Genomic DNA, 15,084 nt, shown 5'->3' on the forward strand with positions numbered 1-15,084 from the left:
TAGTAACACCACCATTAAGTGTATCCATATAACCAGAAGAAAGGAATCCATGTCCCTTCAAACTAGTTTTTTCATAGGTGTGGCACCAAATTGGTGTCAAGGAAAAAAAAATATTGGGCCACTATCTTTCTCCATATGTTACACAATGATACAATCCAAAAACATTCAGTGTCCTCAGCCTAGAGTGGCACCAAATTCCAGAGCTCTGGGTGATCCTCATTACCCAGCAGTCTCGGGAGAAAAGATTCCATGTTGAAGGATAGCAAAAGTCAACAAAATAGGATGCTGCATTTTCCTCCAGCATCATTTTCTGGACATGTCCTGACAGGAAAGACCACAACCACTAAAGAACACTGCCCTCATCTGTAATTTTTCACTAACATGCTCTACTCCAGCTTCCTTTCGGCAAATGGAGCCAAGGAAGAAGTTCAGGATCCCCAGAGGAAAAGTTGCTTCTCACTGTAATTATCGCTATCCTGCTCTTTGAGATGTCTTCTACTTCTCCAGTGACTAATGTAAACATCAGACTGTGCTGTTAAATGTACCTTTCTCTCTTTTCCAGGTGAATTTTGCTTTGTCTCTATCTGAATCAGGAAAGCCCCTGTCTCTTGTGTGAGGACTTTTAATTCTTTAACTCTTCTTGTTTAAAAACGGGAAGCAGATTGATTCATCCCCATGAATTATGAACCTCCTGCTTCTGTTTCTGATGTTACTGTTGTCCCTGCCGGTCTCTGGGAATCTTACAATGAAATGTCCACTGACTTTGGAGCATCAGGATGGGAAAAAGCCATGGAGCTATTACGGACCAGGAGACCATCTCATTGGTGTTATCACCATTGGCACAAAAATATTGAATATTACGTTCCCTTTCAATGTAGCTCCTTTCAGTCAGTCTCACATGTAAGGCATTCAGGATAATGGAGTTGTGTTCCCTCAATTTCTAATTCTAACACTCTCAGTTTGTTCTCCTTATTCCACTTGTTCTTATATTGCAGCACCTGCCCTATCTGCTTTCCTGATTCATTTTGATTTCCATGTTTTCTTTGTCTTATTTTGAGGAAGAGATTCAAATACAAAGATGAGACAGGAAAAAAAAATCTGACAGAAGTCCACATTATTTTCCCTTCCCTGTTCAATCTTGAATTCATGACTTGAACACTGACTTTTGTTTAAATTAGTGATTCTTGTAGTTTTCCCCTGCCCAGCTCATTTCAAACATAACTACTCATTGATATTTACTTCCTGATCCTTATAGAAATACAGGATGGCTTATTTTTAGAATTGGTTTCTGAGTTACTTTTGAAATATCGTCTTCCTTTTATGACGGTTCTACTTTAATTATTCAATTATTTTGAACCCTGGTTACTGGGCAGATGAAAATTAATTCTGCCACAAAGAATAGTGTATTTGTGATTCTTAACCCCTGTGAAGGACTGTATCAATTCCATCTTCCCAACATTTATTAAAATTGAATGAAAATGGGTGAGAATCATTTGTCTCTGGGTTTGGAGTCAGTATTGGCTTAGGACTCTGTAGGCTTCAAAAGTCAAAGTGGTTTAGATTGAAAAGAAGTATTTGTTGGTTCTGTTGATGATGAAAATAAGATGACCATTTTTCAGGAGTTTACCTCCTGCTCACTCAAAAGTGCATACTTTATTTTCATTAGACAAAGAAAAAACATAAATATATATTTTGCTATTGATGTTCATGATAAAATAAACATTTTTTACAGTAGAAAGTCTTCTGATCAGTCTAGAATCCTACGCTTTATTTTGGTTATTCAAGTGGTCAGTAAGAATTCCCAGCTCCTGCGCAATCTCACACTTGGTTACAACATCCATGACAACTATTTGAACAGCATTGGCACCTCAGACGCCTTGCTGGACATGCTCTCTACTGGAGAAGCCAATATTCCCAACTACGGCTGTGGAAGGAAGGACAATCTTTTGGCTTTTATTGATGGGGCTGACAGGGACATCTCTATCCAGATGTCAAGATTACTAGGACTCTACAAAGTCCCACAGGTTTGTATGTGTGCCAGAGGTGGGTTTCAACATTTCTGGAGAACTGGTAGTGAAAATTTTGAGTAGTTTGGAGAACTGGTAAATACCACCTCTGACTGGCCCCGCCCCCATCTATTCTCTGCCTCCAGAGTCCCAGCTGATTGGGAAAAAAATTGGGATTTTGCAGTAACCTTTCCCTGAGTGGGGAAGGAATGGAGATTTTACAATATCCTTCCCCCAGGAGTGGGGAGGGAATGGAGATTTTACAGTATCCTTCCCCTGGCATGCCCACCAAGCCACGCCCACCAAGTCCCACCCACAGAACCGGTAGTAAAAAAATTTGAATCCCACCACTGATGTGTGCTTCTTTATCTAGGAAAGTGAGTGGATTGGTAGGATGGATAAGTGATAAATCCAACTACAGTATATCTTTCCTATGTAATTCAAAAGCTCAGTATTGGTATAAAATTAAAGCTACGGAAAATGACTCCCAAATTCTGCCTGTTAAAACAGACAACATTTCAATTAAATACTGCTTGGACTGTATAAATTACAAATCATATTAAGAGATGTGATATCTCTCTCCCTCTCTCTCTCTCTCTCCCTCTCCCTCTGTCTGTGTCTCTGTCTGTCTGTCTGTCTGTCTCTCTCTCTCTCTCTTTCTCTCTCTCTCCCTCTCTCTCTCTCTCCTTCTCCCTCTCTCTTCCTCTCCCTCTGTCTGTGTCTGTGTCTGTGTCTGTGTCTCTTTCTCTCTCTCTCTCTCTCTCTCTCCCTCTGTCTGTCTGTCTGTCTGTCTGTCTGTCTCTCTCTCTCTCTCTCTCTCTCTCTCTCTCGTACAACTGGAGTACAAGTTAAAAAGAAATAATCTGGGACATCAAAACAGGGAAAGATAAATTCTCAGAAAGTGTGGCACATTGAAGTGGATGAGTGTCTAATATCTCTCTTTTCAAGTTGTGAAATATTTGAATATAGAAATGGCTGAACATTTTAGGATGGTATTTACATGAAAATACCATCCTAAGCAAGATATGTTCATATCAGATTTAACCAATTCCCTTATAATGAAAAGATGTGTATTTTTGGAAATCCAGAGATAGAAGACTTAACACATCTATTATTTTAATGTCAATTGTATAAGAAACAGAGAGATGAGTATCTTGGACTGCACATTAAATGAATGACCAATAGAATAGAATAGAATAGAATAGAATAGAATAGAATAGAATAGAATAGAATAGAATAGAATAGAATAGAATAGAATAGAATAACAGAGTTGGAAGGGACCTTGGAGGTCTTCTATTCCAACCCCCTGCTAAGGCAGGAAACCCTATACCACTTCAGACAAATGGTTATCCAACATCTTCTTAAAAACATCCAGTGTTGGAGCATTCACAACTTCTGGAGGCAAGTTGTTCCACTGATTAATTGTTCCGTCAGGAAATTTCTCCTTAGTTCTAAGTTGCTTCTCTCCTTGATTATTTTCCATCCATTGCTTCTTCTTCTACCCTCAGGTGCTTTGGAGAATAGCTTGACTCCCTCTTCTTTGAGGCAGCCCCTGAGATATTGGAACACTGCTATCATGTCTCCCCTAGTCCTTCTTTTAATGAAAAGAAGATATTGCAATACTTATGACTAAACAACAACATATTTTCTTTGTTAACAGAATTTAAAACTTACATATAATATGGCTCTTTATTTGAACAAAAAAGTTCAGTTGAAATCTGCAAATGTGGATTATAAAAATGTACACAAATGCTGAAATAGATATAAATATTAATCAAATAAGAAATTGAAATGAGAATAGAGATAAATAGAAAATCAGATCTGCTCGAATACCATTCTAGATTAAATTGAAAAGAGAAACAACAAGAGAGAGGGGAAGGAGTACAGAGAGAGGAAGAGAGGAGAGGAGAGGGAGAGAGAGAAGAAAGGGGAAAGGAAAGGAAGAAAAGGGAAGGGAAGGAGGAGTAAGAGAGAAGGTTAGAAGGGGGGAAGAAGAGAGGAGTGGGGGAAGGGAAGGGAAAGGAAAGTAGAAAAGAGAAGGAGAGGAAGAAAGAAGAAAGTAGGAGGAGGTAGAAGAAGGAAGAGAATGGAAGGAGAAGAAGAAAAGTCGTTGCAAAATAAAGAAGGGTAAATGGTAAAAGAGCAGCCCCAAATAAGTAAAAATTAAAAATGAAAGTTAAAAGATAAGATGAATGAAAAATGGTGGATACATGACTGTACATGTAAATATGTTTATGAGAAATAAAAATAAAAACTTTTTTGGGAAAAGAAATGTGGACCTGATTGCAGAAGAAAGTATGGGTTATACAGAAATATGATTTGTGTTCTTTATTTTGATTCTTAGTGAATTTGTTTGTTTGTTTGTTTATTTATTTATTTATTTATTTATTTATTTATTTATTTTGTTTTTTCTGGTCTTACTAATGTTCTGTGTTTAATATTCTGTATCTTGATATGGTTATTGGCTAATCAATAATACAATATTATAATATGTTCATGACAATAAAAGTTGGATTTGTTGAAAGCTAATAACTGACCCTAAATACAGCATTCTTCACTGCTTTTTCAGATCCGTTTCATTGCTTCAGAAGTTCTGAGTGAAAGAAGTCAATTTCCTTTTTTGTACCATATGCTCCCCAAATTAGAGATTCTCTACTCAGGAATTATCCAAATTCTCCTCCATTTCAGATGGACCTTGATTGGTCTCTTTGCTTCAGACACAGAGAAGGGAGAGAACTTCATGAGGACTTTTATGCCTGTGCTTGTCAGGAATGGAATTTGTGTTGTTATATCACAACAATTCTCAACTACTGGACAAATAGCAACCTTCAGGGATGCCCTCTCTAAGTGGAGACAAGTCAATGTCTTTGTTCACCTCATAGAATATTTTTTCCTTTGGGAAAGAATTCATCTTTTTCATTCAACACTTAAAAGTTTGCCAGAACCCATTGAAGGGAAAGTCTGGATAATTGCAGGCTTTGGGGAACTGCAAATAAGAAGACACACATTTCTCAAATATGTCCATAGTTTTTGGACCTACAGTTTTCAGTGGAAAAAAAAGCCAAATGACAGCTCCTTTGAACCAGATCTCTTTGTGCATCCACAGATCGGAGATGAGTCTTTTCACTGTTCTTTTTCAAAAGGCATCATTTCTGTCAAAGGCCGGAGAAGATGCACTCAGAAATCACCACTGAAAACAAAAGTGGAAAGAAACAGGATATGGAACCGATATAACCATGTTGCTTACACTTTGATTAATACTCTGGCCCACGCCTTGAATGCTGCCTATTCCTCCACGTTCAAGAGAAGAAGGGAAGGGGGAGAAGAGAGGTTGGGGGCTCAAAGGCTGCAGCCATGGCAGGTATGGGGTCCTCACCATGAACCAAACTTACTTTCTTTGGAGAGGGAATGCAAGGGAGAGAGGAACCATCTCAACCTTTTTGTGTTTCAAAAGGCCAACAAGGTTGACCAATCCAAGCACTTGTGGATAATGTTCCAAAGAGAGGGTACCATGACATATAGATAGATAGATAGATAGATAGATAGATAGATAGATAGATAGATAGATATAGCTGAAGATATAGATAGATATATAGATATTAAACATTAATTTTAGTTATGCATTTTTAAATAAATTCCTGTCTTTATGAATTTGTGATTAGCATTTTAGAATTTTATGTTTATAATTTGAAGGAGACCCTAAAACAATCTAGTGCCACACCTCTTCTTTTTTTAAAAAAAATCCCAGTTAAAGCTTCTTTAAGTGATTGGCTGTTGGGTCTTGCCATTAAAACAATCAGTGAAGGGGAGACCAAGCCTATCTGGTTCACTGGATAAGCTCTAAAACTGCTCCTCTTTTTAGAATGTTTTTCATCTCATTCAGCCAGAATCTCCTCTCTTGTGACTGAGCTGTTTTCCATTTTTTCATGTCCATTTTTGCATGTTCCACAGCAAACTTCTGTGAAACATCTTTCAGTTATTAGAAGAATGCTGTCTCCTCCGTTTTACAGTCAAGAGATCATTTCAGTTGGAAAAGGTGCTAACAGACATTGGCAAATTTTGCTGTTTTTCTCTTTTAAGGATACTGATTAACACCTGTTCTCCCAACTCAAGATATTTGCAATTTAGACAACTGTAGTAGAAAGATTCAAATATGAAAAAACCATGTGGGGTTAAAAAAAGAAACAAGGTTTCTGCTTTTAACATTCCTGGATATTTCTGTTCTAGTTCCATCCATTTCTGAAGAAGAACGAGTTTTGCAATCTTTCCCACATGAAACTGTATTTGGACCAAAATGGGGAAGTGACAGCAGATTTGAACATCATAAGCATGATGGTTCTCTCCAGGGAGGATCCCATTACAGAGCAACTAGGCAGTTTTGAAAGAAGGAGACTTATTATCGACCAAGATGCTCTTTCACAGCTAAAGTTGCTCAACAAGGTGGGTGAAATATTGATGTCTTTTCTCTGTTTTCCAAAGCCTTGAGACACATTTCAAGTGGCTAAGCCTATTCATCAAATACAATGACCTTCAGTGAGAATTGAATGTGGGCAGTAAAACCCTTATAGTTTACTTAAGTGGCTTGGGAGGCTTCAGTACAATTGGTTAGAATGTAGTCTTGTCAGCTAATTCTACCCACAGCCAGGAGTTCGATCCTGTCTGGCTCAAGGTTGACTCAGTCTTCCATCCTAAGGGAGTGGCCAAATAGCCCCAAGCCTTACTCTCGAGGAGACCTCCTCCTGAGTAGCTACGCCTGCATTTTGGCAGCCATGCATGCTCGAGCATTGAGAAGAGGCTCCTCCACTTCACTCTCTTCACTTGAAGGAGCCTCTGGAGGTTCTGAAGGCCCTGGCTGAGTCTCTGCCTCTGCCTCTGGCACCACATCCTCTTCAGCCTCCTCGCTGTCTGACTCGAGCACCGGCTTCACAGGCTGCTAGCACGACATCACACCAGCCTCCTCATCGTCGGGATCAGCCACAATCCGTGCAGACCACTGGCGGGCCACAACAGCCACATATTTTAGCTGGGGAAGTTGGGAGGGGGTTGTTGTTGGAGGAGTAGAAAGTTAGTCATAACAACATTCCATATTCAAGGACTTTTGCCTGTGTCTGATGGAGACTGCCTGAAGATTGTATCCAGTTGAGTGTGAAGAGTTGATTGGACAATGTGATGGACTTGTGGGTGTGGGGCAGGGCTGTGAACTCTTAGCTGGGTGGGGAAAACCTGGAAGCTTCAGACTTGGGTTTTCCCAGATGTGCCAACATGACATCTTTAATAAATTGGAACTTTGAGGAACCTCAGGCCTCAGAGCTTTATTTTGTTGGGGTATTCCTTGGAACCCTGACACTAATGGGTATCACCTAATTGTGGCTTTTCAACAGAAAGGACCTTTTTTTTGGATACGTAGCTTGATCTCTTGACACAGGGTTCATGTCCCATGCGATGCAACAAAGAAATGCCCAACTTCCCCTTTTTGAGGGAGACATTCTCATTATCTCACCTGCATCTCATCCTTTTACAGTTCTAAAATCTAGGCAGTCATTTTTCGTCTTAGTTCACCAGTATGGCAGCCATATAAAATTAGCAAATAAATATACAGATAAACAAAAAACAGATCTATTAAGGTTGACATTCCTGATCTGTAATGAAGTTTTCCTTTATATCTTAACTGAGAGGAGGTTTTTGATCTCTTACAAATGGGATGGCTTTGCAATAATTACTCAGTAATAATTACTTACTCAGTAACTGTTTAAGTAATGATGGCTTAGACAACTTAGAACTACACCGCCTTTAGTCTGACCTAAGCGTAGTACACAAAATTATCTGCTACAACGACCTACCTGCCATTGACTACTTAAGCTTCAACCGCAACAATACACGAGCACACAATAGATACAAACTTAAGGCAAACCGCTCCAAACTCAATTGCAGAAAATACGACTTCAGCAACAGAGCGGTCAATGCCTGGAATGCACTACCTGACTCTGTGGTTTTATCCCCAAACCCCCAAAACTTTAACCTCCGACTGTCTACAGTAGACCTCACCCTGTTCTTAAGAGGTCTCTAAAGGACATGAATAAGCGCACCAATGTGCCTTCCGTCCCTGTCCAACTGTCCCCATTTATTTGTATCCATTTCCCGTTTTCATAATCATCTTTATACTTTTATCTGTTATCTTATACATACTTGACAAATAAATAAATAAATAAAAATAAAAATAAAATAAAATAAAAAATACATGTAGTCCAGTAGAAAACTTTCAAGATCCAACTGGAAAGAAGTTTCTTTCTTCTAGTTGTACCTCCTGCAACATTGGGAATTAGTTAAATGTTTCTTATTTACCTGTCAGGGGTCTGCATCCTTAAATACTGAAAGAGCCATTTGGACCTGTTTCCCACAGAAAGGAATTCACCGGGAGCAACAAAACCTTGGTGGGTGTGGCCAACTCAACATCACTCACTCCTGCCCAGTCACATGACCGACTGCCAGCCATGCTTACCCATGTTATGTGGCTCCTGGTGTTTTTTTGTGGGAAACAGGTATCTCTCTGTGTGTGTCTCTCTCTTTCTCTCTTTCTCTCTCTCTTTCTCCATCTCTGTCTCTCTCTTTCTCTCTCTCATCTTCCTTTCTCTCATCTCTCTCTGTGTGTCTCTGTCTTGTGTGCATGTGTGTGTTTTCCCTCTTGAACGATTTACAATGGTTTACAACCATTTACAGACTGGGCAGAGCAGGGGAGAGGTAGAACAAGGGAGAGGGGGTTCAGATGAAGATCAAGGCACACCCCCTTCTCATCCTAGGCAGTGCAGGGAGGAACGGAGAAGAGAGCAATGTGAGTTGCATGGCTTTCTAGGGAGGAAAGGGACCTGATCCTCTTTACAAGGCACAGCTGCTGATGGAGTTTAAAAGGAGAGGAAAATGGGAGGGGTAGTTGTCGGGCACAAACACTGAGTTTCTCTGGTGTTTATCTGAGTTCCTGGCATTCTCCCAACTGGTTTGATTTACTGCTGTGCTACTTCACTTCTGGAATTCCTTATTTTGCTTGCCCTGCTGGATTAATTACCTTGTCTTGCCTTCTTGGAGTTTTAGTTGAAAGTTTTCTGTTTACAACGTTTGGGATTGAAGTATTGTCAGCCAAAGACTATTACAGGTTGGTGGAAGAGCTCTCTCCAGGCCGGAGAGTTGAAAGGGACATTGGGGTCACAGTTTGTGATAATAAAGGGACTCATATTGGTTCTCTGGCTGTGTTGCCTTTGTGTCATCACTCCTCCTCCACCTGGAGCCCATTATGATGCAGAGCATCGGCCGCAGCTGTGCTGGGCCAGGGTTTCAGGGTGGAGAGCAAGTCGCGCATCTCCCCAAGTGACCGAGGTGCATGCAACACCAACAAGGGCTGGAAGAAGAACCTGCAAGATATGGCAAGTACAGGTGTCAGCATTCCAGAAAACCCCCAACACCAAGTAAAGAGTCTAAAGCCAGCATTTTTCAAAGATCTATTTACTAGAATAGGTAAACTGGCACATCTGGGAAAACCTGAATCTGAGAGGTCCAGGTTTTCCCTCAGTAAATCAAAAACCCCCAAACCATCCCCTCACTCCTTAGTCGATCACATGCTCCAATCAACTGCTGTCCCATCTCGAGACATCACTCCGACCATTCCTTCTCTAGATGCAGGATCGCCCTGACCTTGACCAACAGGAAGAAAGCTATTATGTCTACATACAACCTCTCTACTAAATCCCCCCTCCTACTTTCCCACACATGAGAAGGTGGCAGCATGGAAGCTTCTGGCCTAATATAGCTTCCAAAACTGACAACAGGGATGTTTAGCTCCTGCTCTGAAATATGGAGCAAGTCTCCATCCCCTGCCATTGCCCTTACCTTCTCAGGCCAGGCAAGGAGTGACTGGGAGGGTTAGGGTTAGGGGCTTGTCCAGCCAATGGTGGGATCAGCAGACAGGGAGACACATCAGGGGGATAAAAGAGCCGCATGTGGTTCCAGAGCTTCAGGTTGCAGACACCCGGACTAGAAGACCTCCAAGGTGCCTTCCAGCTCTATTCCAATTACTTCTGCTGTCTGCCGGCTGTCTGAATTTGGCAGTTCGAATCTCACCAGGTTCAAGGTTGACTCAGCCTTCCATCCTTCTGAGGTGGGTAAAATGAGGACCCGGATTGTTGGGGACAATATGCTGACTCTGTAAACTGCTTAGAGAGGGTTGTAAAGCACTATGAAGCAGTATATAAGTCTAAGCGCTATTGCTATTGCTACTTTAAAAGGGAAGCAGCTTTATAATGTGTTATGTAGTCCAAAGGAAAACTTTCCAGACCTAATAGTCACATGTTTCTTTCTTTATCACAATTTTATTCTATTTTAATAAATCTAAAAGAATTAAAAATTGATAAAACTTTTAGAATAAATTTTATTCTAAATTTGAATAGGAATAGGTCATCATACTTTATGCATATTAATAGAGCCATGAGGATGCATCCACTGGCTGTCACTTAATGGTTAAATCTTTTCTCAGTTCCATCCCTCAAGACTTTATTAAGTAGGAAAGTCTTTTATTACAATGTCATATTCCAGAAGCAAAAGTGAAGAACTAAGCACTGTCTGTCTGTAGTTGTATCTCCTGCAACTATCCATGCAACTGTTTGGAACTTGTTAGAAATGTCATATTTCCCTAAGCGAAACCCAGAGAATATTTAGCTAATTTTCTTGTTGACCACCATTTTCCATGGATGGTTATTCCTAACAGGTTTTCTTTGGTATTCCTTGTTTTTCTGCTTAGTCCCTGCCTCAGTCCAAATGTGTGGAAAATTGTCATCCTGGATTTGTCAAGCAGGCTCGAGAAGGAGAGCCAATTTGCTGCTACGACTGCATTCCTTGTCCAGAGGGGACCATCTCCATTCAGGAAGGTGGGTGACATGACAGAAAAAGGCATTGGATTCATCCATAGCATTTATCCAGGGCACTTTGATCAATGTGTATGTTAAAATAGATATATATAAACCTGACTATTTTCTTGATAATTTTCAACATGCCCAGTTTCTTCCATAATAGGAGGAATTTGAAAAAGATGTTGAAGGAACAGGTAGGAAGAGATAGCAGCAGTGGAGGGATTCAGCCAGTCTGGACCAGTTTGGGTGAACCGGTAGTTAAATTGCTGCCTGGCTCCACCCCTTCCCATCCTGTCCCTTCCAGGAGTCCCCACATGCTCCATTTTAGGCTGCCAGGTAAGTGCAGGGAGTTCTCCTAAGCTCAAAATGGGGTGGGGGTGGGGGCACAGAGTGCCCCCCGTGGCCCATTTTTGCTCCCGGGGGGGGCAGGAGGCCAAGTGCTGCCTGTCGCATCCCTTGGCCACGCCCATCATGACCACACCCATCCAGCCAGCCATTAGGGCAGAGAACTGGTTATTAAATTATTTAAATCCCACCACTGGATAGCAGGACATTGTGAATTGGGTTAAGTGACTTCTCCTGGAGGAAATCTCTCTTCTATTTGCCAATTTGGAAGTATTCTTCCATGTGTATCTTTCTTAGAACATCTTTGTAACTTGAGGAATGTTTTGGGATCAATTGATTTTGGTTACCCACACAAACTTTACATTGCAAACAAAAAGATATATCAATCAATCATTTAGTTAGTCAAATTTTATGGAGATCCTAGAGCCACATCAGCAGAAATAGCTATTTGAATGTGCCATGGTGGGAGAGACGTTACGTTCAAGGGACAAAAGAAAATGAAATGGAAGACTCACCAGAAAATCCATCAAGAGGACATTGGTGTGGGTGATACTAAATTTTCCATTAATGGGGATAAAATCTTTCCTTTCCAGTGCTCTGTCTATTTTATGGATTAAGAGGTAAAAAAACCAAATATTGTTTATAGCTATCTTGTGGATCCTTGGAAGGCAGTATTTTCTGTTGCAGCTCCTGCCCTATAGAACACTCTCCCTCCAAGAGGCTTCCATCTTCCTAAATTTCTGGAGACCTGGTTCTTCTTTTAGCTATTGGGATGATATGAGGTCAGTGCAGGATAAGAATGTGGTGTGTTGCTGCAGTGAAGGATGCCAGGGGTGCCAGGTATTTTTTTGGGGATTTGGGGGGAATATTTTGTTATTGGTTTTGTTGTTGTATATATTGGGGTTTTTTGGGGGGTTGTTGTTGTTTTTTAATTTGATTTATATGCCGCCCTTCTCCGGAGACTCAGGGTGGTTTACAATGCGTTAAGCAATAGCCTTCATACTTTTGTATATTTATACAAAGTCAGCTTATTGCCCCCACAAACTGAGTCCTCAATTTACCTACCTTAGAAAGGATGGAAGGCTGAGTCAACCTTGAGCCTGGCAAGATTCGAATTTGCATTAATTGCAGGCAGCTGAATGTTAATAACAGGCTATTAGTCTGCTGCGCCACCAGGCCCCTTTCCATTTAGTGCAGCCCCTTTAAGCTACACTAAATTGGTTTAAGATGGGCAACCAGACAAATGGTATGTATTTTCACCATTTGCTATGGCTTTCCTGTCTCTCAGCATCATCTGTCATCCAAAGAAGATATTTCTTGAAACATAAAAAGAGATAGAAATCTTGCTTTCTGTTTTCTCAGATGCTGAAAAATGCACCAAGTGCCCAGATGATCAATTTCCAAATGAGGACCGAGTCCAATGTATCCCCAAAAGAATAAGCTTCCTGTCCTTTGAGGGACATCTGGGCATCATCCTGGCCTCCTTTGCTTTACTCTTGTTTCTAGCCACAGGCCTTGTTTTAATCATATTCATTAAATACCTAGAAACTCCCATTGTCAAAGCCAACAACCGGGACCTCTCCTTCATCCTCTTGGTGTCCCTTATACTCTGCTTCTTGTCCTCCATTTTCTTCATTGGACAACCAAGGAAAGCCACCTGTCTTCTCCGACAAACAGTGTTCAGCATTGTCTTCTCGGTAGCTGTGTCTTCTGTGTTGGCTAAAACAATCACAGTCGTGCTGGCCTTTCTGGCAACAAAACCGGGCAACAGTGTGAGAAGATGGTTGGGGAAGAGCTTAGCCAACTCCATCATCCTTTCTTGTTCTGGTGTCCAAACTTTCATCTGTGCATTGTGGCTGGGAGTTTCTCCCCCATTTCCTGATTCAGATCTGCACTCCCAGCGAGAAGTGATCATCCTTCAATGCAATGAAGGCTCAGTCACCATGTTTTATGTTGTCCTTGGATACATGGGTTTCCTAGCTGCCATTTGCTTCACTGTAGCTTTCCTAGCCAGGAATCTGCCTGGAGCCTTCAATGAAGCCAAGCTGATCACCTTCAGCATGCTGGTCTTCTGCAGTGTCTGGGTCTCCTTCCTGCCCACCTATCTGAGCACCAAAGGGAAATACATGGTGGCTGTTCAGGTCTTCGCCATCTTGGCCTCTGGTGCTGGACTCCTGGGCTGCATCTTCTTCCCCAAATGCTACATTGTCATCCTGAGACCAAAGCTGAATACTAAGGAACATTTAATGATAAAAGTAGGAAAATAATTGTCAGGTATGCTTCCTTCAAAATCCAGGAAAGAATGACCCAAACTCCATTTTTATAGAGATTAGTACTTTTACTGAAAATGAAGCGATCGCAACCCAGGTAAAGCTGGAACTAAGCAAAATGCGCAAAAGTGCATCTAGAAAGCATCTCCCATTATCACATTATCACTGCAGCAAGATTAGCGTATGCACAGGAGTGGAAAAATCAATGCTTACCGATAGATTTGAAAATAATATATAAAATTAATGAGTGTGTGGAATCAGATAGACTAACTAGATTGATCAATGGTAAAAAAGATTCAGAATTATATAACAGTTGGAAAGTATGGTACGATTGGGTCCAGAAAAGGTGGGATAGAATAGACATATGATGATGTATATATATGATGGCAAATATGTATGTATAAAGGAATGATTTTATACTTATGGACAATGTAATCATATTATACCATGGTGGCAGGATTGTATATTTTATTTGTGTATTAGTGTATAGAATATATTAATAAAAATTATATATATATATAGAAAGCATCTCCCCCCCCCCCCGTCCATCGTCCATCATCCAATCCAAAGGTCTCCCAAAGGTCAGGTGGAATCACATCTGGCAACGTCATCCATCAGGAATGTAATGACAGTTGGTCTGACGGCTCCTTTGGAGAATTGGTTTCGTTTCTCAAAAAGACTCCTCCTGCGTCCTTCCCCCCTTCGCCCCTCTAACTATTCCCCCCCCCGTTTCTTATGGCAGCTGAAGCAGTCAAAGCGGAGGCTGACAATGATAATGAAATTGTTTCTTAGATTCATACCATTTAAGTATTTATTGCAATTATTATTGACTTGTATGCTTCCTTTGCATTTAATTGACAATTAGGGTTATTTAAAATCAAAGCTAATAAAAATATTAAGAGTGTCAGATTAATCAAATTAAAATCCAAAAATTTCAAACATTAAAAAAGTGATTTATAATTAATATTTGTGTTTTAAACTATTCGTTGTCCTTCTTTTTCTCGGAACACTCAGATTAGTTAAAATGTATATTAAACAACAAATAATATCAAACATTAAATAAATAATATTCATATCTTGAAATGTCTTGGAATATTAATTAATTTTCATATCTTTTAAATGGTTGGTAGTCATCTTTTTTCTCATCACTCAGGTTAATCCATATTTAATGATTAAGGCAACCTTCGAGAGTGGACAGATGTGAGCTAGAACCTGGGCTTTGCAGCTAGGCTGAAATGCTACTGGTTTGGACCGGTTCACCCAAACCGGTAGTAATAAAAGCTACCAGTTCAGACGAAACGGTATTTCCAACAATCAGGTGTGCTGTGTGATTTATATTATATATATGGGCATCCTTCAGTCTCAAAAGACTATGGTATCGTGCTTTGGAAAGAGGTCCTAAAACAGCATCTAGTGTGACTTAGAAGGCCAATTCAAGAGTGGCAATCCCTTCCACACTGAGGGCAGATACATTCTGTCCCCTGCCCAGCCCCCAGATTTCGCTGGTTCCGGGACTGCCTCTTTGCCTCAGCCTGCCGAACAAGCATCTCTTCGAATTGGAGAAGGCCA

General features: G+C 40.6%; 1 protein-coding gene across 1 annotated transcript in view; it reads left to right on the forward strand.

The window, feature by feature from the left end:
• Window positions 1-682: 682 nt before the first annotated feature.
• Window positions 683-15,084, forward strand: part of LOC139309921 (uncharacterized) — a 34,549-nt gene continuing 20,147 nt past the window's right edge. The window contains exons 1-7 of the mRNA XM_070934104.1: window positions 683-900; window positions 1,673-1,694; window positions 1,752-2,024; window positions 4,576-5,367; window positions 6,234-6,446; window positions 10,792-10,918; window positions 12,608-13,486. Of these exons, the coding sequence (XP_070790205.1) occupies window positions 683-900; window positions 1,673-1,694; window positions 1,752-2,024; window positions 4,576-5,367; window positions 6,234-6,446; window positions 10,792-10,918; window positions 12,608-13,486 (2,524 nt within the window). The remainder of the gene's footprint in view (window positions 901-1,672; window positions 1,695-1,751; window positions 2,025-4,575; window positions 5,368-6,233; window positions 6,447-10,791; window positions 10,919-12,607; window positions 13,487-15,084) is intronic.

Source organism: Pituophis catenifer, unplaced genomic scaffold, assembly GCF_029215685.1.
Source record: "Pituophis catenifer annectens isolate HBS135680 unplaced genomic scaffold, rPitCat1.0.hap2 SCAF_2, whole genome shotgun sequence".
Taxonomy (NCBI): Eukaryota; Metazoa; Chordata; class Lepidosauria; order Squamata; family Colubridae; genus Pituophis; species Pituophis catenifer.